The following is a 24,487-nucleotide window of genomic DNA, read 5'->3' on the forward strand; positions in this document are numbered from 1 at the left end:
AAACAAAACACACACAGTGTGTGTTCTGGATCGATCCACAGGAGACCAAAATGGGTGAAACCCTAGTTCACCCAAAATCAACAAATTGAAGGTCAAATCCAGCCCGAACCAGATGCATGAACACAAATTCGTGATCACCTAGTCGTGGGGATCACAAGGTATGTTAAATTTTGTGATTTGGTGATGTGTTGAGATTATGGTGGACACCCATAATCAAAAATCTAGAATGGATGATGAATCTATAAGTATTGTTGTGATGAAATCCATGTTTAGGAACAACCCTAGTTAATAATTCGATGAACTAGTGTTGAAAAATAGAAATTTGACGATTACCCATATGTGTGCTAAGTGGGTTTTATATTATTGTGATGAACGTATGATTATGTAGGTTAAATTGTGAGAAAACTGATGTTATGATGTAAGATAGTGATAATGTTCATGAATACTAGACCAAGGGCTTGATTTTGATAATATAACCTTGGTTAAAAGCTAGTAAGGAACTAGATAAAAGTAGTATAAAAATCTTGCCCGTAAGGTGTTTGTTAAAATGCCTAAATGAATGTTCGTATGTTGAAATTGTGAATGAAACGCGTAATTGTCTAATTTGATTAATCCCATGTGATATGGGATAATACGAGTTCTAATCATGAAGTTGATTTAATTTAAATGGTGCATGTCATATGAATAACGGTAGTTAACTTTTAGAAAGTTAAACTAACCAATGGGAAGTCGAATAGTAGTTTCGACATAAAATCCGTAAGATGGAATAGTCGTAAGTAATGATGACTAATCTAGCCGTCTTATAAATTATGATGATAGTTTGACGCTTGACAAGCTAGGTGGAAGCTTGGAAAGGAGGCGGGTCAAACAAATCAAGTATGAAGAAAGACGTAGTTTAGATGCAAGGTAAGTTAAGCTTACACCCTCTTTTATAATAATTCACATACATGTGAGTATTGACTTCGAGTTATGCTAAGTAATTCATTATGATATTCCGACATGATACATTGCAAGGCGGAATAAGTAAAAGTGGCAAGAAACCATAAGTTATGGCAAAAAGGGTAAAAATGGAAAACTAGTCGGGTAAAGACTAATAAACGAGAAATTTTGAACATCGAGTTATGGGGTGAACTATAACGGGTAAAAGTGGTCAAATGATAATCCAAACATGAGTTGACGGATAAACAAAAGATTTGAAAAAGATATCTTTTGGTGAAAGTCAAAACGGGTCGAACAATTTAAGAAAGTGTCATTTAAGTAATAAGAACTCACGGTGCAAATCGGGATAGGTTCAAGGGTCGGGATGGTATTAAGATGCCATCATATTTTGGTAAATGGTCATCTTGACTAAGCGGGTCAAGTGGTGTGTTAACACCATTGACATTAATAATAATTGATGACCGCTTGTTGAGTTTTGTGGTCACAGGAAATATCACGCGGACTTTGTTGCTTTTAACTACAAGATTTATAAGCAAAAAAAAGGTATTTGAACGGGTCAAAGCTATGACCCAAGCCAGGTATGTATAAGTAGGTTATGGGTGAAAGGTGTGAATTTGGTCAAACATATCGTTAATGGTCCTTCATCATGCAAGAGGAGACTAAGGTTGACCAAAATGCCCTTGAACGTTAAACTGGGCAAACGACCCTTACGAGTCGTTAAGAAACAAGTGTTATGCTAAGGTAAATTAGTCAAGTGTTAAAGTATGGGCAAAAACCTTAATTGGATCAAATGCATTAAAGCGGTTCACTATCGTAAGCTAACAACCGGAAGAGGGTAAATTCGGAATAACTAATTGATACACATAAAAATCCACCACAATAATAGTTGTGGCGGAGTACCACTTGATAGAAATGTGAAATTTTGATGATAGAAATGAATGTGTGAGTATATGCGTAAAAGCGCATAAATACCCTTAGCGGGTCAAATTAAGCATATAAGCATAAACGGGTTAATGAGGCGTAATAACCCGTGATTTGAGGCTAACATGATAGACAATATTTAATTTCAGAGGTTCATGTGAAATAGGGGTCAAAGAAACTTGTTTGTTTGATCAAAACACAAACGGGTCAAAAGTGTCAAAATTTAATTTCAAGCCGGGAGCTTGAAATCTGAAAATTTGTGAAATCAGATGTCAGGTTTTTACTCCATGAGATGGAGAATTAAATTACGGTCGCGTAGGAAAAAGAATCACGCGAATCGGATAAGTAGAACAAAAGTTATGCCATTTCGAAGTTTGTATTTCGACTAAACTTATAGCTGGAAAAATGCAGGTTTCAGAGGGAAACCCGCTGGAAAATGTGCACCCCCGCGCCATGCGACAGTGGGGCCTAAATCTGTCACGACATGCGATAGCGAGTCGCGGCCCGCGTAAGCCATCGTTAAGTCTGTCGCGGCCCGCGACAAACTACAGAAATGGCTATTTCCTTTTTATTTCATGGTTTGATGTTTAGAACTTGTTTAATATATTATTTGAGCATCAAAACTAACTTTTGGGATGGTTTTGATCACAGATAAATACCAAGTGTTCCCGGATGAAGATCAAGCTCTAGGAAGGACCGAACACGATCAAAGAAATAAGCTTCCGCAATGTGTTACGTCGATATTTTAATCGACGAACTATATTACATTTCGTTGTATTGTTTTTTTTTACAAATTGTAAAAGTTTTAAATTATCCGTATTTTCTACGGATACGATATCTTAGTTACATGTTTGTTTTTGTAAATTAAACGAAAACTGTTAAATAATTTTAAGGGCGTTACATAAACCAATACTACTAATTAAAGTGTATGAAATTAGATATAAGAAAGATAACAAGTTAGGATCAGAATCCTCTTAATACTTTTTCAAAGCATTTTTCATTATGTAATTTATGAAAAAAAACTCATTATTGTAGACATTAGTAATGAACGTGTAGTGTTAAAAAGTCATTACCCCGTAAGGATGACCCCATATCCCCGAATAACCAAGCTATACACACACCTAACTATCTGGTTTTAAGTAACTAACTAATTTATCATTGCCTTATGACTTTAGAGCTTCTTATATTGTTCTAGCAACATAAATTAACGAACTGAGTGAATTTTTATTTATGCTACTCAATTTTAAGCAAACCTCACTAACCTTAAACCCTTTTCATCATATTCTTCTCATAGGTACCCATATGACTTACCAACCCTTGAATGAGCTTATCCTTTACCTACTAAGTTTCCGGCCTTAGACTAACGATCGATATATATCCTCAAGATTGACAAAATAGATCTAACATGCATAACCTCATAGAAAGACCTAAATCATCCACACAAACTCATTCAAAGATATACCATATTGGTTGCACAATTAAGTTCATCAGCAAACACTTACTAAAAACACACTTTCATAGCAAAATCAATCATACTTTTCAAAGTATTAAAATTTAGACTAACCAAACCGGCTATAGAGCGTTTAGCCACTTATAGAAATAACGAAAACACAAGAATTCATTGAATACATGATCATATCTAAAAAGAAATGATAATATGAAGGGTCTAACTCCGTAAGGATCGATATCTCGACTTGCTATACACTATTCTTCCTTGAATCCTCTTCTCATTGATCTTCTCTTGAATCATCCTCCTTGTAACAACCCCTTTTTAGTCTTCCTGACTACTGAGTTCGTAACTTAGGGTTTTCTCGACATCTCTTTCTATTTATAAGGTCCAGATATGCGATCCGAGTCAGGTACGACCCGTACTCCGGTACACGGGTACTACCCATAACTTTAACACGCCACAACTAGGCCCATTGAGGTTCAGACTTATAAGGTGGTGTATCCCAATTCAATGTCTATCGACTTGTGGCTCTCCCAACCGTATAGCTCGTATGGTCTTCCAATCGGGTGATCTTCTCATTTCTTTAGTAAATCTCTCAAACCTAGAAATCTAACATTTCAACTAGGAACCTGCAAAACACTTAGAGAATATTTAATGTATTCAAAGTGATATTTGCATTAAACAACTATAACAATACGGGTCTTCTACTTTAATAACATGCTGTCTTTCAGACACATCAACGTCTAAAATATTTTTAACCCTTGGATCAGTACCATGACCCCTTATATGCTCCCAAAATTATTGTCGCCACGACGGACATACATTAGGGGTTCGTCGACCAATCCATTTTTAAAAACGTTAAACGTACAGTGTTCATTGCCAAGAAATAAAACATCATGATCTAGTGGATATAGATTTAGATGTAAACTCGTTTTTTTAAGTTGGAATAAAAAGTTTTAGAAAGGAACTTTAGTTGAAGAGTTAGAAAATGACAGTTACAAAGGAACTTTGGTGGGGTAATTCAACATCTATCTTACAAAAAGAAACTTGTTTAAGATAAATTTCATTGGTATTGTGAATACATGGTAGCACTATAAGAAGCACATAGGGCTGCAAACGAACCGAACGAACACGAACAAGACCTTGTTCGTGTTCGTTTGTTAAGAAATATATGTGTTCGCGAACCGTTCACGAACACTTATCGAACGGGATTTTATGTTCGTGTTTGTTTGTTAAGGAAATGAACTTGTTCGTGTTTGTTTGTTAATTTTAGGCAACCAACAAAAACAAACGTTGATGAACACAAATGAGAACAAACTAATGTTCATGAACACAAATGGAAACAAACAAACACAAACAATCGTTCATGAACAGAATATATAATACACTGAAACTTATTAGATATTTAATTTGTCGGAATTTTGAAAGTATTTAAGTAAATATAAGAACTAAAAACACTAGTGTACTATCAAACACAAACAAACACGTTACCGAACATTCACGAACATAAACGAACGAACACGACCTCTGTTTATTTTTGTTCATTTAACTAAACGAACGAAATTTCTTGTTCGTGTTCGTTTGTTTAATAAACGAACGAACACAAACGAACTTTCCGCCGAACGGTTCACGAACTGTTCGCCAAACGTTTAGTTCGTTTGCAGCCCTAGAAGCACATATATGTTAATGAAAATGACATGACAATTCAAAGTTTTTGGCACACTGAAAGTCTGTAAAAGTTAAATGCATGTTAGATTTGAATCTATCAAAGTATCCTTATTCAAGTCTTTATGTCACATGCCTTATGTTATACAAATGTCAAGTCCCATCTTTGCAAACAAAGTTTATTCAACTTTTTGGACAGAAGTGTATTTACATATTTAAAAAATGCTATGAGAGATTCCTTGGGTGGCACTTGTGATTAATTGGGTGCTAATGACACTTGTGCTATCCACTTGGGAATAGCCCAATGGTGTTGGTGAGTTTAGATAGAGCTTAGGATAGGAGAGGTCAGGGGTTCAATCCCCATGGTGTGCAAGTTTAGCCATTCAAGAAAAATATATTAAAGTGTTCCCTACGGGTGCTAATGACACTTGTGATTAGATTAATTGGGTGATTGATCTTTATTTAACGGGTGGTGTTATAATATATATATATATATATATATATATATATATATATATTAGACACCAAAAAAAATAAACACTCAACAAATGGCTAGAATTTAAGGAATGTGTTTAGTGACGGCATCAGATTCCTAATTGATGGAGAAAGGTCTGGTGGCAAGAAAAGCAGCTTCTAGGAGGTTGTCAAGTGTTTTCGCTCGACGATTCCATTCTTGGGTGGTTCGTTTGGCCCTTGTTCCTGTAACTCGAATCCTAGCCAAGTATATCTCATTTTAATTTTACACAATTATGAACCTTACACCTTTTTACTCTCTGATCGAGGTTCTCGGCATTGAAAAATCTTCGTAAACTAAATCACACGTGTATATGTTGATATTTAAGAGATATACAGTCAAGAAAACCAAGGGCAATGGTGATATGTATGCGGATTAGACACAAAAAAAACACTCAACAAATGGCTACAATTTAAGGAATGCGTTTAGTGACAACATCATATATATAAAGCCGTATAGTATTTTAACATGGTTCACTAACTCTTGGACAACGCTAAGTCTAACATATAAGCCGTGTTAGACGACTTACAAGACCAAGTTTTGGCTAATCGTTAAGGCCTAGTATTTAGACCATGCATGCCAACAACAATATTCTTGATAAACAAGGGTTGATCATAAGATGTGTTTCCATAAATGGGTCAACCGCTTCTCCAAGACCGGATTTCGCTTATGGATTGTTACACACCATAAGTGTACTAATAAGCTTCACCTCCTTTGGTTATCAAGAACTCCCATGAGATCAAATACCAAAACAATCACAAGCTCATTACGAAATAAGAAGGGTAGAAGGAATTATTAAAGACACAACACTTATTTGCCAAAGATTAAACATTTAATTCATACCAAGCTTCGTCTTCAACCCAAGCAACACAAAGGGTTTAGCCAATAATGGCCATAACTTGACCACAGCCAATGATTATTGCATGAATCATGATGGATCAAGTATGATAAGATCAAACAACTTGAAGAAGGGTTATTTATTAGAAGTTCTCTCTCCTGCTCTCTCAAACTAACCTATTACAAGTGTTTTCTTGGAATGATCCAAACTCCTTTTGGTCTCTCAAGATAAGAGAGTTAGTGTGTGAAATGTGGAAGAGGGGTGGGTGAAATGGGATGGTGAAAATGGGCAACCAATGCCTTCTATTTATAGTCTGGATTAAGCCAGGTGAGCACGAGCGTGCCTGGTAAGGGATCCTGACACAACTTGTCCTTCTTGTCCTTTTTTATCTAGTCCATTGCGATTCTGTTATAGGCACGAGCGTGCATAGGTAGGCACGACCGTGACGGTCCAGGTGTCCCGAAAAAGCTTGAACAGGAGGCATTCTTGATCGGTTCCCGAACCTTCTATCATTTGTCTCTTCCTAAGCACGGTCGTGCCTAAGGGGGCACGTGCGTGCTTCACCTCTAGTGGACTCCTGTTGACCATTTTAGGGTTAACTTTGTGTGCTTCTTGATGTTGTGCATGACCGTGCCCATAGCCTGGCACGGTTGTGCCTATCTGCAACTTGCTAATTTCAGTAGAGTCTTGGGTTTTTACTTCGTTTATGCTCATTTTCACTTTTTTCACCCCGAGACCTAAGAAACCTTCATTTATCAAATAGGAATGCTTTAGGTAGCATTTGCAACTAAAAAGTCATTAAAGTATTTATAATTAGGGGATAATTATGCACTAAGAATATGTATATTTGATGGCAGATCAATGACCAAAGAACATTTCAAGAATTGTTAGTATCCGGCTCAAACCCGAACCAATCTGATAACATCCCCCTATTGAAGAACTATGGTTTTACAACTCCTACCCGTGACGTGCCTCCCCCTTCCAAAACTATGGTTATCTGACTCAACCTTGGTAGTGCACCCATAAGTCCAAAACTACGGGATTCTCACTGAACCCGGAGCCATGCCTCCACCCGGTTACCCAATCTACGGTTACCTTCAAAAACTGATCCTGGTTTCAACCCCAATTTCCAATCGAGTTCCAGGTTCAATGCATCGGACACACAACCATTCGGTATTTCTACTCCATTTTGGTCTTCAAGCCGAAGAAACACATCCAAAAACGTTGTCGATTTTATGACGAAAGTTGTAATACATAAATGGTCGTCCGAAGAAGAAAAAGCTCTTACATAAGCTTACCTTCACGTTTCAGCTTGCGTAGTCGTAGGAAAAAACCAAAAGAGTACAAACTATTAGGAGCGTATCCACAAGTATTTTGTGGCGAAATCACTAATATGCGTAACTGAACCACTGATAATTTGAAGCCTAATTGGCACTACATAAGCACACCAACAAATAATTTTTGTGCAATTAAAAACAGACAGAAAAACAATCACAACGGTTACTTTGATGACCTATACATTATTGGGGCCTAATTAGAGTATGAAAGCCAATACTTACTTTGTTTCAACTATGATCAAAGTTTATGTGGCTATATGCTTGACTAATAACTTATCTTCCGACAAGTGCACTTTAAAAAGCAAACTTTCAATGTTAAGATAAATTCATATAAACATTGCAAGTTCGTATAAACAAGAAGATAACATAGAAGGAACATAATTCTTACCTTGTAGACAACATATATATCTACAAGTTCGCCTGTTGTATGTTTAATCTTGACAATGGGTCGTAGCATTGTAGAACATCTTTAATTGATAGTATTTTTCATCTCGATAAAGGGGTGTAGCATTACCTTTATTTGATAAATAGATAAATGTTAGAGCACAATTCAATATGAATTCTATTTCACTATATAAAAGGATACAAATAATATAATGACCATACAAGTTATTATTGGCAAGTAATCATAACCATCAACAAAGATACTATAATCAAAACATCTATCAATCCAAGGGAGAAACTGCAAGGTACTACATGAATTATGACCCAACCATTAATGGAGCTCATGATGTTCAATACGGTTACCCACAACAACAAAACCAAATTTAAGGGTACCAACAGACTACCCAACCCATTATGGATGAGTTGCGATTAGACATAAAGGAACACACTAGTATGATAAAATTGGTGGCTCAAAGATAAGAATTGCGAGAGAAAGAGCACAAGACACTAGTAAAGAAAGTTAGTCTGTTAGTGGAGGAAATTGGAGAGATAAAGGCTATGGAAAACAAGACTACACCGGATCCATTAAATATTTAAGACCTTACTATTGAACCAGGTATGGTTGATGATGATGATGATATCAAAGAAGTGGATACGGATTTTTCAGAGCACGTAGTTACATGTTTAGATCCAACCAGACATATGGCACTACCTGAAATAATTGAAACATTGTCAGGTTATTACAATCATCATCCATTATTTATTATTCAAGTTGACAAAGTTGGGGATGAATGTTCAAGTTGGAAAAAGAGGAAGGTGAGAAAAATGGACGTTGGGCGATTTATTCAAAAGTGGCCACGCATTATAATTGGGAACATGCCAACTACCAAGCATATGTTGGAAATTCGGTAGGCACAGTGTGGGCATAAACTTCTATTCAAGGATTCAACAGACATGTGGGGTATGAAAGAGCAAGTGTGGGTTAGAAATGTTAACTACCGAGCTTACATTGGAAACTCGGAAGGAAAGTGTTCACTCTAACCACCATGAGAGATATACCATGTATGGTTTGGCTGAAGACCCATAAACTTAGTGGGTGAGTTCCCTAGAAACCTTCACGAGACATCATTCATCCACTAGGCTCTACCGAGGGGTTTAAAAGGCTTATTGCATATGGTAAATGCAATCATGATTCCTACGAAAGTGAGTTAGGGTATTGTATTTTTTTTTCATAACCATTGCACCAGCTAAGTGTGGGGAACTTACGTGGACACACCACCTTTTGTTTTTTATATGTTTATCACCATAGTGCCACCGAAAATAAATGGTCACAAATTTTGCAACTATTTTGTGACAGTGTCATACAATTTACTACCAATAAGATTTCGGTCAGAAACGGTAGCTAAATTTGCCACCATTTTTTGTCCATGAGAAATTTGGTGGCAATTGCCTAATTTTCTAGTAGTGTCACACACCTTAACCCAAAGCCAAAAATAAAACCCAATAAAGACCTTATGATTCATGTACAATTTGGGTATAGAAGGTGTGATTTATGAGGAAAGCTTAAAGGGCTGGTAAGTTTGGTTCGATGTCTTGTCTTGAATTGTTGTATCTAATCAAGTGTGTGTGTTTGAGTTGGTTATGACACTAAACTTTAACCGAGAATTGGTAATGATTAGTAAAGTGTAATTGCTAATGATAGTGGGATAGTTTCAAGAAAGCTTTGCTTGGGGGCAAGAAAATGTGAAGTGTGGGGATGCGAAGGAAGTGTAAATAACCGTGTTTTAATGCGTGCAATTATATGGTTTTAAGTGTTTGTTATTATGCAACATGGTTACTTTGAGTATGAATTGATTTGTAGGTACCCAAAGCTTAATGGGTGGCTTTCGGAGTTTAATGGAGGGTTTACAGGAGGACACATTACGAAGTAGTGGAAGCATACATAGAAGTGGGGAGTTGAAAATGCAAACAATAGGGGGAAACCCTATCAACATTGCAACTGTGCGCCAATAACAACTACATCAGCGCAACCTTGTGCCCAAATGAGCGCAAATTAGTCGGTTCGAGGCTAAAGGTAAACTTGGCACAGAGTGACCTGTATGGAATTGGGTGGATGAGGTTGTAGTATGTATATGGCGAAAAGTATAAACTGCAAAATTGGGAGGCTACCATTCACGCTCTTAGGGTCTGTTTGGTATGGGGTAATGGAATGGACGAAGTAATGGAATGGACGAGGTAATGGAATGGACGAGGGAATGCAATGGATCATTACCATTCCATGTCTTGTTTGGTTACCATGTATGAATGGAATGAGTTATTATTGTGTATTGTTTGGTAGGCAAGAAAAACGGAGTAATAAAATCAGCGGTGAGTGGTGGTGGTGGTCGGTGGTAGTGATTGTGGGTGGTTATAGGTGGCGGTGGTGGGTGTCGGTAGCGACGATGGGTGGTGGTGGTGGCGGCGAGTGGCGGTGCGGCAACGACGACGAGTGGTGGTGGTGGCAAGGTGGCCGTTGGTGGTGGGTGGCAGCAGAGGTGGCGGTTGGTGGCGACGGCTGGTGGCGGCGGCGGTGGTTGGTGGTGGTGGCGTCGACGATGGTGGTGGGCGGCGGTGGCGAGTGTCGTTGGTGGTTGGTCGCAACTGTGGGTGATAACGGTGGCGAGTGGGTGGCGGCGACGACGGTGGCTGTCGAGGTGAGGTGGTGGCGGGTGGCGGCGATGGCGTCGGTGGTGGGTGGTCGTGGTGGTAGGTTGTGGCGAAGGTGGTGGGTTGTGGTGTTGTTAATGAATGGTACAAGAGGGGATGGAATGGAAAAAAAACATGGGAGGTGGAAGGAATGATTTTGAGGGAATGGAATGCATTTTGGAATGGGTGATTCTATTCCGTTGACCAACCAAACACCCTTTTCTTCATTCCCTCGTAATCATCCATTCCATTACTCCTCTCATTCCTGCATACCAAACACTACCTTAGGTATGCCAACCAGAGAGAATATGAATAGATCAAATTTTGGAAGCCAGCTATCAGGGTGGAAAGCTAGGTGCTTAATGTTTGTTGGTAGAGTTGTGCTCACTAAAGCAGGATTAGGGGCTTTACCGAACTACTTCCTATCTTTTTTTAGGGCTTGAAAAAAGGTAATCAAAATGTTACAGGCAATTAGAAGGGATTTTGTTTAGGGCAATAAGGGTGGGAAGAACAAGATGAGATTGCTTGGCGAAAAATGATTATTCCAAAAAATATGGCGGGATTGGTATTGGGGTTATACGGAGTGCAAATCTTGTGTTCCTTGCAAAATGGTGATGGAAAATAAAAGAAGATCCATCAGCTTTGTGGGCTCTAGTCATCTCGTCAATTCATCGTAACAAAAGAGCGGTGCAATTCATTCAGTCTGTTAAAAGATATACAAGTGGCGGCAAAGAAGGAATTCTCTTTGTTAAATTTATTTTTAACAAAGAACTTATGGATGGTTGTGGGGATGGAAAATGAACACCTTCTTGGGTTGATAATTGGTTAGGGTAGAGGTGTTCATCGAATCAAATATTGAATTTTAGCATTATTCAAATCGAATTATTCGAATAACTTTTACTTTCCCTTGAATTCGAATTCGATTCGAATTCGTATTCGAATAAAAAAACCCAATTCATATTCGAGTCGTATTCGATTAAAAATTCGAATTCAAATCAAATTCGAATAAATTCGATTGATTCAAATTCTTTTAAAACATGTAAAAAACTATCAAAATGAAATATAAATTTTAAAGCAGCTATAAAGCACCATATCACATTAAAAAGTTCCAAATAAAGTAATATAAGTCTAAAACTCAAAACGAGAAGTCGGGAATAACCACTTCACATTACAAGTTAATATTTTTAGGGTTAGAATTCTATTGATAGATTTGTTAGTTAGGTTTTAGTTATGAGCCATGTAGTGGGTTTGGTAATTAGTAATTCTATTGATAGATTTGTTACTTAGGTTTTAGTTATCAGCCATGTAGTGGGTTTCGTAATTGGTAATTTTAATACTTGGAATAAATTTTGAAAATAATTTATAGTATAGCCCAATAAAAGTTATATATGTATTATATAAAAAAAATATGTATAATTTTTATTCGAATTTCAAAACGAATTTGAGAATGTAAATTCGTATTCAATTTACTTGACTCGAATTGAATCGAATTTCGAATTCGAAACGAATTTTGAACACCCCTAGGTTAGGGGCCGAGCTTTAAAAGACAGACATGCGTCACTGTTTTCCATTGCAAAAGATAAGGCTCAAACTATCTACACACCAAGTGTGTAGATAGCCAACCCAAAAAGGTGTTTTTTGTCCTATGTGCATACACCCTACAGTGTCGAGCTGTGGCCAAAGCGCGGCGTGTTGGTCCGGTCAACCAGACAAAGACTGACGGGTGTCTGACGGGTCTGTTGACCGGACCAAAACGCCGAGCTTTGGCCGCATTTTGGTCCTGTCAACCAGACCGGGTGTCAGTCTTTTGTCTGGTTGACAGGACCAAAACGCGGCCAAAGCTCGGCGTCTTGGTCCGGTCAACAGACCCGTCAGACATCCGTCAGTCTTTGTCTGGTTGACCGGACCAAACCGCCACGCTTTGACAACAGCTCGACACTGCAGGGTACGACATATAGGACAAAAAACACCTTTTTGGTGTGCCAATAGGCAAATGGGTGTGCAAATAGGTACACCCAAAGATAAAGGTGTGATGGTTGATATTTGTGTTACTAAACTATCATCGAGAAACTAATGGGGTTAGGAGTGGAATCGTGGACCAAACACGAATTTGGAATAGGCCCAGTTAGGGACTTGATGCAGGAATTCAAGAATGGCCTGGATGTTTAGTGGTGGAAAGCTATGAAAGACGAAGACATTTTCGTGGTTGTGGCACGAGAACAGTTAACCACATTTTTAATACCAACAACGGAGGAAACCTTGCCATTTTAAAACCATTGGGCACCACCGAAGGTGAACCACTTCTCATGCAGAGCATCTCTTGGAAAGATCCCACAAAGACTTCCCTCATTAATCAGGGTGTGTGTATTCAAGATAGTTTGTGCTCGAGATGTGTTTTCGTTGAAGACTCTCTGGAGCATCTCCTTGTGAAGTACGTCTTTGGTATCTAAATCCATTTGGAGGAGCATACTTGTATGGTTGAAGATCCCTATCCCTTTTGGAATTTGTTTCTTGTCAACAAATGCTTGGAAGGGTGAGCAGCGCAAATGGGTCGAAGGATTGGAAAAAGTCGATCAGGATGGTATTGCTAACAACAATGTGGCAAATTTGGAAATCAACAGGACAAATAATTTCAGCACTAAGAACGGTGGAAGAAATCAAAGCAATATCGTTTTTATGCTTATAAAAGTATATCAAAATTCCATAATTTGAATTGGGAGAGGTGATGCAAGTTCAATATGAGAGATTTAATTGTATACTTGTATTTTTTGTTCTTAGAGCTTGTCTGGCCCGTTTTCTATATATCACAAAATCTTCACCGTTAATTTTTTTTTTTAAATGAACCGGAAGACCCTTGAATTAAACAACCGATTTTCATTCAGATGGGTAGTGTTTGATTTTCTAATAATTTCTCTTGAGTTTTAAATGAAACTTATTTATTTTAGCTAATTAATTATCCTAACACAACACAAATATGTATACAACGAAATCCATAAAATACTTATATAAAATAAAATAACAAAAACAAACTAATTCAAGTCTGGTGACTATTTTCAATCCTTCATGTATTGGAGGCACAAATATTAATTGAACAAGTTACAAGTGCCCAACTCCCTACACACATGTGAAATGACAAACCGAACCCGTATCCAAAACAACACCCTCATAAACTAAACAAAATCCTTACAAGGGAAAAGAAATGTAGAACTTTTAAAACATGTGTTGTAAATATTTGTATATATGGTTTACTATTACCAGCAAATGTGTTCATATGAAGCTACCAACAACAGAAAAGCATGTTCTCTTTTCAAACTGGCATCAGGATAAACGTCTTGATCAACTCTTTTTGCCTAAGAACTCATGAAACTTGATAACACTGAAGAACCACAGCCATTACACAGCTATGACTAAAGAAGTTCATCAAGAAAATAAACGAGATCACTTAGACAGGAATTAACCTTATTTAAAACACTACAGACTTGTATAGATAGGAGTTTTATTCCTATGTTTCAATACACACAAAAATATTATTGAGCCTCTCTTCTTGAGCTCAATCATTATTGTCATGAGAAAAGATGGGAAAAATAGAAATTGGATCTACTGCTATCTTGAATGTTCTCTTAGGTTTTGCACCTGAAAAACGAAACTTTAATCTTTAAATTATGCTATAACAGAATCAGTGTCAATGAATATGAATATAGGGTTAAGTTCACGTACAAAGTGTCTTATCGTACAAAACGTATTGAAGACATGAAAAAACAAAAAAAAAAAAAAATGTGGTGTCATTTTCGTAATTATTGGCTCGTAAGGTAATTATCAAAATTACTCTAAAAATGATCTTGTAGAGTAATTTTGATCTTGTATCGTAATTATCAAAATTACTCTACAAGTGTATCAAAATTACTCTGCAAGTTTATCAAACAACATACAATTCAAAATTACTCTACAAAATCATTTGTAGAGTAATTATGATACTCTACGAAATTACTTTACAAGATCAAAATTACCATACAAGATCATCTGTAGAGTATTTATGATACTCTACAAGATCAAAATTACCCTACAAAAACATTTTACAAAATTACTCTACAAGATCAAAGTTACCCTAGAGTAATTTTGATAATTACTCTACGAGTAAATAATTACGAAAATGTCACCGCGTTTTTTACATTTTCACCATATTCGTACGTTTTGTATTTGAATTTTTTGTCTATGAATATAAAAGTACACATTACCATCAAGAACTTATGTTCAAGTAACATGCTAGCGGTTGGCCTTTCCGCAGGGTTCCTAATGAAGCAACTACGCAAAAAATCTTTTCCATCAAATGACATTGTTTCTGGTATTGGTGGAATATCCTTCATGACCTTAAACATTGCTGCAGCCTGCATTACACAGATTTAAATGGTGAATCATGATTTATGTTAAAATTTAAAAAAAAAAAAAAGAACTAGTTTCCTTTGCTTACCGCCTCATACTCACTCAAAGGAGGTTTCCCGTTCATCATCTCGATAATTGTACATCCCAAACTCCATATATCAACAGCCAAAGCAAGATCAGGACCACCATCTTTTTGTGGCTCACCATGTAAGAGCTGCAGGAAAGAGTATTATCTCAATAATTAAATCAAAATGGCTTTAGGGTTATAGTTCATTCAATGTTGTGATTTTAGAGCAGAACAATACCTCAGGAGCTATCCAATAAGGACTTCCTTTCATAGAAAGTTTAACTTCTCCATCTAGCTGTGTAACAAAATTCAGGTTTCAGTACTATAGAGGTGAGAAGTTGTTTGGGTCGCGTTGGGTTGACCCGTAAACACTTTCTTTGCCTATATTTAACTTTTCTTGAGTTGTGAATAACAAATGCATTAGTTGAGATTGTATGCATTAAACATAAACTTTTGACGACTTTCAACCTGTTTAACCCACTTGACCTATTTGACCTACTACAACATTCATCATCAACATCATACTCAGTAAATCCCACCAATAGCAAAGCTTAGGTAGGGTCTGAGGAGGGTAAGATGTAGACAACCATACCTCTACCCCGTAGAAATAGAGAGGCTGCTTCCAATGAGACTCCCGGCTTGATAGTAGTTTTGCATCAAGCCTTGGACATAAGGCACATAACACTCAGCAATCAGGACAAATGCCGATTAGTGCATGTACCCTTTTGTCTTCGGTTATCAACGCCACACATGCTGCATGATTAACAGTCCGCCGCTTTTAACGTTATTTTCACAAAATTTAGTAAAATAACGTTTAAATTAGTGCAATTTCACTTCCCCCCCCCCCCCCGAGGGCCCATACATATATACATTATATGCGCATGCTGCAAGCGGGGCGTAAGACAGATAAACACAATGATATGACGTGCTAGAATCTTTACATGTTTAGCCATTCCAAAGTCAGCAAGCTTCACAACCCCATTAGCATCCACTAGCAAATTAGCCCCTTTGATATCCCTACAAATCGAAATTGCATGTGTTCAGATTGAATGAGATATTATGCATATAACATATAGAATTCCAACAATTCTCATTACACAATAAAACATGTAACAGTTACCTGTGTATAGTCATTTTGCTATGCAAGTAAACCAGCCCAGATACAATATGACGCGTAAAACTTCGTACTATAGACTCTGTCATTCCTCCACAGTGATCACGGGCATACTTATTTATTGAACCAGGAAGAACATACTCCAGATACACGTAAAACCGGTCCTCAACCTGCATGTAGGATAATCTACTGTTGGTTCCATATATTTAACTAGTAATTTCACTGAATGAAATAAAAAGAAATAATAACTTACTATTTCGCTACCATAATATTGTACAATATTTGGATGTTTAAGTTGGCTTAAAACATCAATTTCCTGAAAAAGGAATAAGAATAGTATGAATACTAGCCAAATATATGGAAATAAAGACACAATAGATTATAGAAATATTACTAACTTGCTTTAATTGGTTGATACACTCCATGGATTTAGGGTCATCTAGTAGCATCTCAACTTCTTTCATTGCACATAAAGCCCCAGTCTCTCTATTAAAACATGAAATAGTGTTAGTCTATGTACCATATGAGACATGTTAGGTGCATGGTGTCTACAAACCTGTCAGAGCCAACATAAACGCTTCCAAATGTCCCACGGCCGATAAGCTTTCCCTTTTTCCATCGAGTTTGTTTTCGCTTGTTAATGGCCGTGTTTGGTGAGGGAAAGGGCGAACGTCCTGCAGCTCCTGGAGGGAGGGGCAATGGGTGGACTATAGCCACTGTGGCTTGGCTGCGGTCAGGTCGACTAATTGGTAGTTTTTCATGCAAGGGGAATTTAAAGTATGGGCTATGAACGGATGAACCATCAGAATTATGCATACTTCTCTGAGGAATAGTCTGATAATGATACACAACACCTACTTGCCTTGAAACTGGAGTCGTTGTAGGATGGACAGTTTCACCATGCTTGAATCCTTGATACCTTAACGACGACAGTTTATGACCCGTGTTCTTTGAACGATCTTGGATAGCTATGCTGAAATGAGAAATATGATTTATTGCACTGGATATGATCATTTTAAGAATCTAAGCTGTTTTAGAATAATTTAAATGATGACACAACACTAATGTATGAAATTTTTTTATTTGAGATATCAAAATATTTCATGTATAGTGTGTGTGTGCGTGTGTGGGGGGGGGGGTAAAATCTTTACCATGTTTCATAAGGGGTAGTCGTCGTTGGCAATGACGATCTCTTAAGAGATTGCTAGTTGGACGTCTCAAGAGGTCGTCATTGGGGCGATCTCTTATGCAAAATGATTTTTTTAGGTGGTTTAAAAAAGTGTACATGGTTTTTAGTTGATCTTTTAAACGGTTTTGAGGTGTAGGTGATCCGCTATTTGGACTAGTAGATCTAAACCGCATCCGCTCCTTCCACAAATGGATGTGTCAATTTCCTTTTTATTTTTTATTCTAATAATTTAATTATTAAAATTAAAAAAAAAGGAAAGCGTTTGTTATAGGACCGGATGACATGATAATAACCTTTATGTCAGTTACGCTAGTCCAACTAGAGGATCACCTGTAACTCAAAATATTTAAAAATCAGCTAGAAACCATGCACAAAGTTCCTAAAACACCTAAAAATAAAAAGTAGGCTATCCCAATAATACAAGAAATCCAAATATATATGAAGCTGTTGATTACCCTGGAGGTCTTTTTGTATAGCGGTGATTGGTCCAGCCTTTTTCAGAAATTTTCTTATGAGCATCGTCCAGCGAGGGGAGAATGTACTTAGAGTTCGGATTAGTGGCATGTTCAAGGCGTTTGAATGGTGCTTTTGGTTGATCAGGAAGAGGCAAAGTGTGTGTCGAGGAGACAGGGCGGGATGGGACGCCATTATGGTGGTTGTTCATAGAGCTGGTACCGTGGCGACGGTGATTATTAGTCCTATTGTTATTGTCGTTATCATGTTCAGAAGAAGATGAAAATGCGCTATACAAACAATGCATTGCAATTCACGACCAAACATGCAGACTCGCTAATGCTAAAAGGTTTTTGGCCTAGCGGTACTAAATGCCTTTTCTTTTCAAGTGGGGATGGTTCATTTTCGGAGGTGGTAGACGAAAAAAGTGTAAGTTAGTAGTAGAGTTAGAGAGAATGGAGGTGTCGTAAAAGGTGGTGAATGAACGAAGAGATTGTGAATAGTGGCAGGCCAGTGGTGGTTTGAAGATATCCGTTATTCTTCCTAATATGTTTTGGCTTCCTTACTCGTCTCCGTGTAGGACTGAGGGGGAACTTTGAAGTGACTAGATTTTGGCATTTATTTATATATACATTAATGCGCGTGTCATAATGCAAACACCTTGACTTTCTGAAAATTGCACCACACAACCTATTTCCTACATAATCTTAATTAATTAATATATTATATTAATATTTTTTTAAGAGCAAAGATCCAACTCCAATACACCCGAGATCATATTGGGAAACAGATCACCCTTTTGTCCGAAAAACAGAACAAGGTGATCCGTCCCTGAAGAATCCCACAACTAAGAAAGCCCTCTAGCTTAACTCAGAGTTGCTTCAAATGAGACTCCAACTCACGACCTCCATAAGTAAACCCATAGAACAACCGCTGGACCAAATGGTTGTTGGTTAATCTTAATTATTAATTATGGTTTTCATCTGTGAATTACATAAAACAAAATAATTATATAATTTACACAAACTAGTCTTTTATATAGTTAATATAATAAAAGAAATCAATATGTAATACATGTCTAGCAAAAGCATCTGTTTTTTTAATTTTCTCGTCTTTATTTCCTACATATCTTATATTAATTAAATAAATAAATTCATCAAATAAAAAAAAAGGTTATTGGATGACGATATAAAGTGGGCACAACAATTAATTAGGAACCAAACATATATTGGAATTGAGTTAATTACATAGTTAGTCCCTGTGGTTTGCACAAAATAACATACTTAGATACTAATAGTTTAAGTCCAACATGTATTTCATAGAGTATCATAGAATTCATGCATGGAGGTAGGAAGATAACCTTCCTTTAAAACCTCTTTCGTATGTTCACCAATGCACAAGTTGTCACAAGGACAACAAGGATGGTCATGAATAAGATAAAATGGAAATGAAAGGTACATATTATTCAAGGGACAAATCATCAAGTGAGGTGGTGGATTGGAGGTAGGATAGCCCAAGCTTCCAAGTAATCACACTCAACCAACACAAGTCTTGTTGCAAGAACAAGCTTGTAGGATACAACACTTGTGGGTTAAAAATCCTTACAAAACAGAAAGTTTGGAGTGAATATACACCTCCGAATTTGTGTGAAACAATTTTAGTTAGGCTCACTAATCATAGACTTGATTAGGAGCATAAGGACATAGGTTTGTTTGAAGAAATCATAAGTTTAAGAAAGTTTTATAAAGTTTTCTTCCAAAACAGAAAGTTTGGACCTCAAAATGGTGATGTTCCACCTTGGTTTTCCATGGAAAACCTGTGGAACACTCCTAGAGGTGTTCCATATGTTGTTGAGGAAGAAGAAGTGAAGAAAGATAGAAGAAAGGTGAGTATGAACTCACTTTTGCAACTTAGATGTTTCTGCCTTGAATCTGAATTTCCAGCTGATTTAGAGTGTTTTGAGAGTGAGATTGAGGTGTTTGTAAAGTGGTAAGTGAGTGGAGGAAGTGTGGGTTTTATAGGGGAGGTTTAGGGTTAGTTTGGGTGTCTTAATTGCAAGAAACACAACTTAAACTAACACAAAATCGCCCAATACACGAGCTGGAAACAATAAACTGCGGATTGGGCCCTGTGGCGGGCCACGATGGCCGAGGGTGGGTTCGGTTGCGGGGCGCGACGTCCACCAGCCGGGCCACAAGTTTGTTTTCTTGTCAATTTTGGTCCCTTATGTCTCACCTAGTTATGTTTTAGTGTGTAAAGTGTGTTTTAAGGTGTTTTATGTATTCTAAAAGTATAACCAAGTAGGTATGTCAAGTATAAGTATTGTAATGTCCAAATGATGTATAATCATGGGTGATAAGCGTATAAATTGTGAATGTATGAGACGTAATTGTAAGTTTAACACATGTTTACAAGAATTATGAATAATGTATCAATGCAATAAAGATTAAGACGTTCAAGCATGTACGAGTATGTAAAGTATAATCTGTATGAAACAATGAATTTGACTATGATCCAAGTCTCGGATTTTACAACGATACAACGAAAAGACGATTACAAGGAATACAAGTTTTCCAAAAATAGAAATACAAGACGATCTTTCTAATTAAGGAAAGTATGAAAAAGCAGGGCGTTACAACATATATTTGTTTATTTAAATATTGTATGGTTTTGTAGAGGTTATCCTGTTGTGAATTATTATGGTGGACCGATGGGATGAGAGTTGATTTACGTATAGCCTACGGTTTTGTATATCCTAGCTTTGATCGATACTTGGATCATGAGCATTGCGTGAAGGTACAATTCGATCATGTTCTTCCGGCATTTATGGGTATTCCGGTCCCTGACGAGACTTGTATAGAAAGTAAAATGCTATTGATGAACCAAACTTTAAGAAAGTTTATTCAATGGCTTAGAAAGGCAATTAAGGTATATTTATTTTTTTTAACGGCTAACAGAATCAATCCCGAGCACTCTCGGGGCACCCACTGGACCAAACGGAGTACTCCGAGAGCAACCCCAGTCCACCACCAATTCTAGGGAAAACCCGGTAACCCACCCGCCCGTAGGCACGACGGTGAAATTACCGGTAAAACCCATTTGGCTCAAGGATCGAACCCAGGTTTCCCTGGGTCTCCTATCATTGCCCACCAATGCCTCACTCTGCACCAAGTGGGAGTTGAATTTGCATCTCTCAAGAGAAATGCAAACCTTCCACCACTTGATCTAGAGATGATAAACAAATTATATATTACTTTATCTTTTATTATATTGCCATTTACTATAATATTTGTATTAATTGTAGATTTTGGATGGACAAACTCAGTGTGCAACTAAAGAATTTCAAACCCCACCCTAAACACGTACGTGTAATTTGACACCGACTGTTGAACCTTGTATACCAGAGGTAGTTTATATTACTTTAGTTATTATTTGTTTTATATTATAACAATTAGTTTATTATTTTAGATGCAGCGTTCCTCGGAAGTTCCTATTCAGTTAGGAATTAATGATTTTTTGACTGATGAAATTTTACTACCCGATGGATTTTTCGACACAAGAATGAATGCGTCTGAATGCCCTCAAAATCAAGATGTTGAACAACAAATGGTAATTAATCAATTAATCTTTTATATATAAATATATATATATATATATACATATAGAGGCCAGTTTTTGTACAATAGCCTCAATCCTAAATATTGTACGCAATTACCCCAGCCGTAGGATCATCCATTATTTAAACGCGGGTCTAATTAATTGATATGATTAAATTAATCAAATTAATATATATATAAATCATACCGCCAAGATTAAAATCGTCATTGCGAAATCATAAACCCTGTAAATCAGCGAAGATACTTCAAAATCATATCCTAAACCAAAATCAAAAACCTTACATTCTTCTTCCCCAACCTCCGCTCGATTCTTCCAGTGCGATTTAAAACAATGGTGATGAGGACTGCTGATTTGGGATATGTTGAGTATTAGTTATTACAGTTGAATTCGCATGTTGGATAATAATGTTTGAAATCCCATGTGACATGATAATAAGAATTCCTTTATAATAATAAGAATTTCGCATGTTGATATACTGGATATTTGATTTTTTTTTTCAAAATATGCAATATCGCATATTTGATTTAATGGATGTTGATATTTAATGAAAACATGCAATATCGCATGTGGGAAATTCTAATGGATGTTAATATTTAATGAAAACATGCAATATCGCATGTGGGAAATTCTAATGGATATCTGATTTTCTTTTTATCAAAACATGCAATATGGCATATTTGATTTAATGGATATTATTATTTAATGAAAACATGCAATATCACATGTGGGAAATTCGCATGTGGTGAAGATAAAAATTCGCTTGTTACAATAAATTAATTAGTTGTGACAGTATTAAAAAATTCGCATGTTACAGATTTTTTTTTTTGGAAATTCGCATGTTACATTAAAACATAATCGGATGTTATTATTTTAATACGCATGGTATTGTTCATGAAATCGCATGTGTTTAGGTTTCTTCAAACGAAACGCTCTGATCTGATACGAATCAATCAAACAATCAATAAAACCCTAAAAATCGAACTGATATGAATCATAATTACAGAGATAGTTGTGTAACGAACTCATGATCTGCTTGCTTGTTGAAGGAATTGTCTAATTTTCCCTCTGATGTTTTAACGATATGTCTGATATACCCTTATCTAAGAAAAATGAATCAAGGACACGTGTAGGGCTATGGGCATCGCACACATAATGTAGGATTAGTGCTATTGTATTCTACACTTTCTATATATATAGGATTAGGATCAACTTTGTTTAATTAAAATCCCTTAATTTTCTGATCTCTTAACTCTTTCTCTCTCTTTCTCTCTCTCTCTCTCTCTCTCTCTCTCTCTCTCTCTCTCTCTCTCTCTCTCTCTCTCTCTCTCTCTCTCTCTCTCTCTCTCTCTCTCTCTCTCACTCACTCATTTTTAATTATTTCTCCATCATTTTTTTATATCTCTCTCTCTCTCACTCATTTTTAATTATTTCTCCATCATTTTTTTATCCATAGATTTTGTTTTGATTTTAACTTGAATATTGTTTTTCTTTTATTATCCGTATATATAGATATCATAATAAATTGTTTTTAAGTTTTTATAATTTTCAATAAATATTAAAAAAATTCTCAGAGATTGCAATTGTAATTATTTTTGGGAATTAACTTTTTTTAATATATGATGAAGTTATTTATTTTTGCATACATATGATATGTTTCGTTTTCATTAATTTCATATTTTTTTTATGAATCTACTAGTGTGCATGTATATGTTGTTAATATACACATATATAACCATTTCAGAATATAATACACAGATGTATAAAAGACTGTACACATGTGTATAAACTAACAGCTGTGTATCTTGTATAAACTGATAGTTAGCGAGATTGTACACATGTGTATAAACTAACAGCTGTATATCTTGTATAAACTGATAGTTAGCGAGACTGTACACATGTGTATAAACTAACATTTTTGTATCTTGTATAAACTGATACTAGCGAGACTGTACACATGTGTATACTCTAAGAGCTGTTTATCTTGTATATACGGAAACTAGCGAGATTTTAGGGATTTTGATTATATTGTTTAATAAATGCAATTTATAAAAGACGCAAATACCCTTCTATCAATTAATTTAAAGGGAAGTTACATAATTATAATTACAATCTTGTCATTGTTTAAAAATCTCTAGATGATGTATTCCAACGGCCCAGATCAGTTCACACAGTTCACTCTCAACCTAGTGTTCACTCTAGAACCCTATCCTATATATATATATAGGAAGGTTAACGTACATTACGGCTTAAGGTACATCACGTACGACAGGTAATTACACACGTTCATTTTAAAATCATGCACATTATAACTCAAAAATCCAAAATCACGCATGTTGAAACACAATAATCACGCATATTGAAAACATTAATCACGCATGTTATATAACAAATCACCCACGTTGTTGTACGTGAAGTACGTTAAGCCGTAATGTACGATATGCTTTCTATATATATATATAGGGGATGGATCATGAGAAAACTAGCTTAAATGAGAAAACCAAAAAAACTAACTAAAAAAGCCAAAAAACATACCAATTTTTTTTTTAAATTTTTATAAAAAAAATCGTAGGTTTTTATGAATGGAAAAAAAAATTCAAAAAAAAATAAAAAAAAATCTCTTTTGTTGTATTGCACATGTGCACTATTACGGATATAGTGCACATGTGAAGTACACATATAATGCACATATAATGCACTTGTGCAGTACAACAAAAAAAATTTGTTTTTTTTTTTTGAAAATTTTTTTATATATAAAAACTAGCGATTTTTTTTATAAAAAATTGTAAAAAAAATGGTATGTTTTTTAGCTTTTTTTTAGGTTTTTTTAGTTAGTTTTCCAGTTCTTATTTATATGTAGTTTTCTCATGATCCTCTCCCTATATATATATATATATATATATATATATATATATATTAAAATCTAACTAAGATAA

The 24,487-nt window shown here is 36.1% G+C and overlaps 1 protein-coding gene across 1 annotated transcript; it reads right to left on the reverse strand.

The window, feature by feature from the left end:
• Positions 1 to 14,353: 14,353 nt before the first annotated feature.
• LOC110893293 (mitogen-activated protein kinase kinase kinase 5) lies at positions 14,354 to 18,518 on the reverse strand. Its single transcript, XM_022140406.2, has 11 exons — positions 17,939 to 18,518; positions 16,851 to 17,267; positions 16,693 to 16,780; positions 16,548 to 16,610; positions 16,301 to 16,464; positions 16,122 to 16,197; positions 15,419 to 15,475; positions 15,202 to 15,327; positions 14,969 to 15,118; positions 14,741 to 14,793; positions 14,354 to 14,366 (listed from the first exon to the last, which is right to left on the reverse strand). Exons 1-11 carry the CDS (start codon positions 18,241 to 18,243, stop codon positions 14,354 to 14,356), a joined length of 1,512 nt encoding a protein of 503 aa, XP_021996098.2. The 5' UTR covers positions 18,244 to 18,518.
• Positions 18,519 to 24,487: the final 5,969 nt, after the last annotated feature.

The sequence above is a fragment of the Helianthus annuus genome, chromosome 12 (genome assembly GCF_002127325.2).
Source record: "Helianthus annuus cultivar XRQ/B chromosome 12, HanXRQr2.0-SUNRISE, whole genome shotgun sequence".
NCBI classification, from domain to species: domain Eukaryota; kingdom Viridiplantae; phylum Streptophyta; class Magnoliopsida; order Asterales; family Asteraceae; genus Helianthus; species Helianthus annuus.

What these genes read in the sequence shown, in the direction of transcription:
- LOC110893293 (XM_022140406.2), bottom strand. Translation starts at nt 18,243, where the DNA reads ATGCATTGTTTGTATAGCGCATTTTCATCTTCTTCTGAACATGATAAC. An exon ending in TATACAAAAAGACCTCCAGG is followed by an intron (nt 17,268 to 17,938) that starts GTAATCAACAGC and finishes TTCTCATTTCAG; the next exon opens with CATAGCTATCCAAGATCGTT. An exon ending in ACTTTGGAATGGCTAAACAT is followed by an intron (nt 15,476 to 16,121) that starts GTAAAGATTCTA and finishes TTTGTTACACAG; the next exon opens with CTAGATGGAGAAGTTAAACT.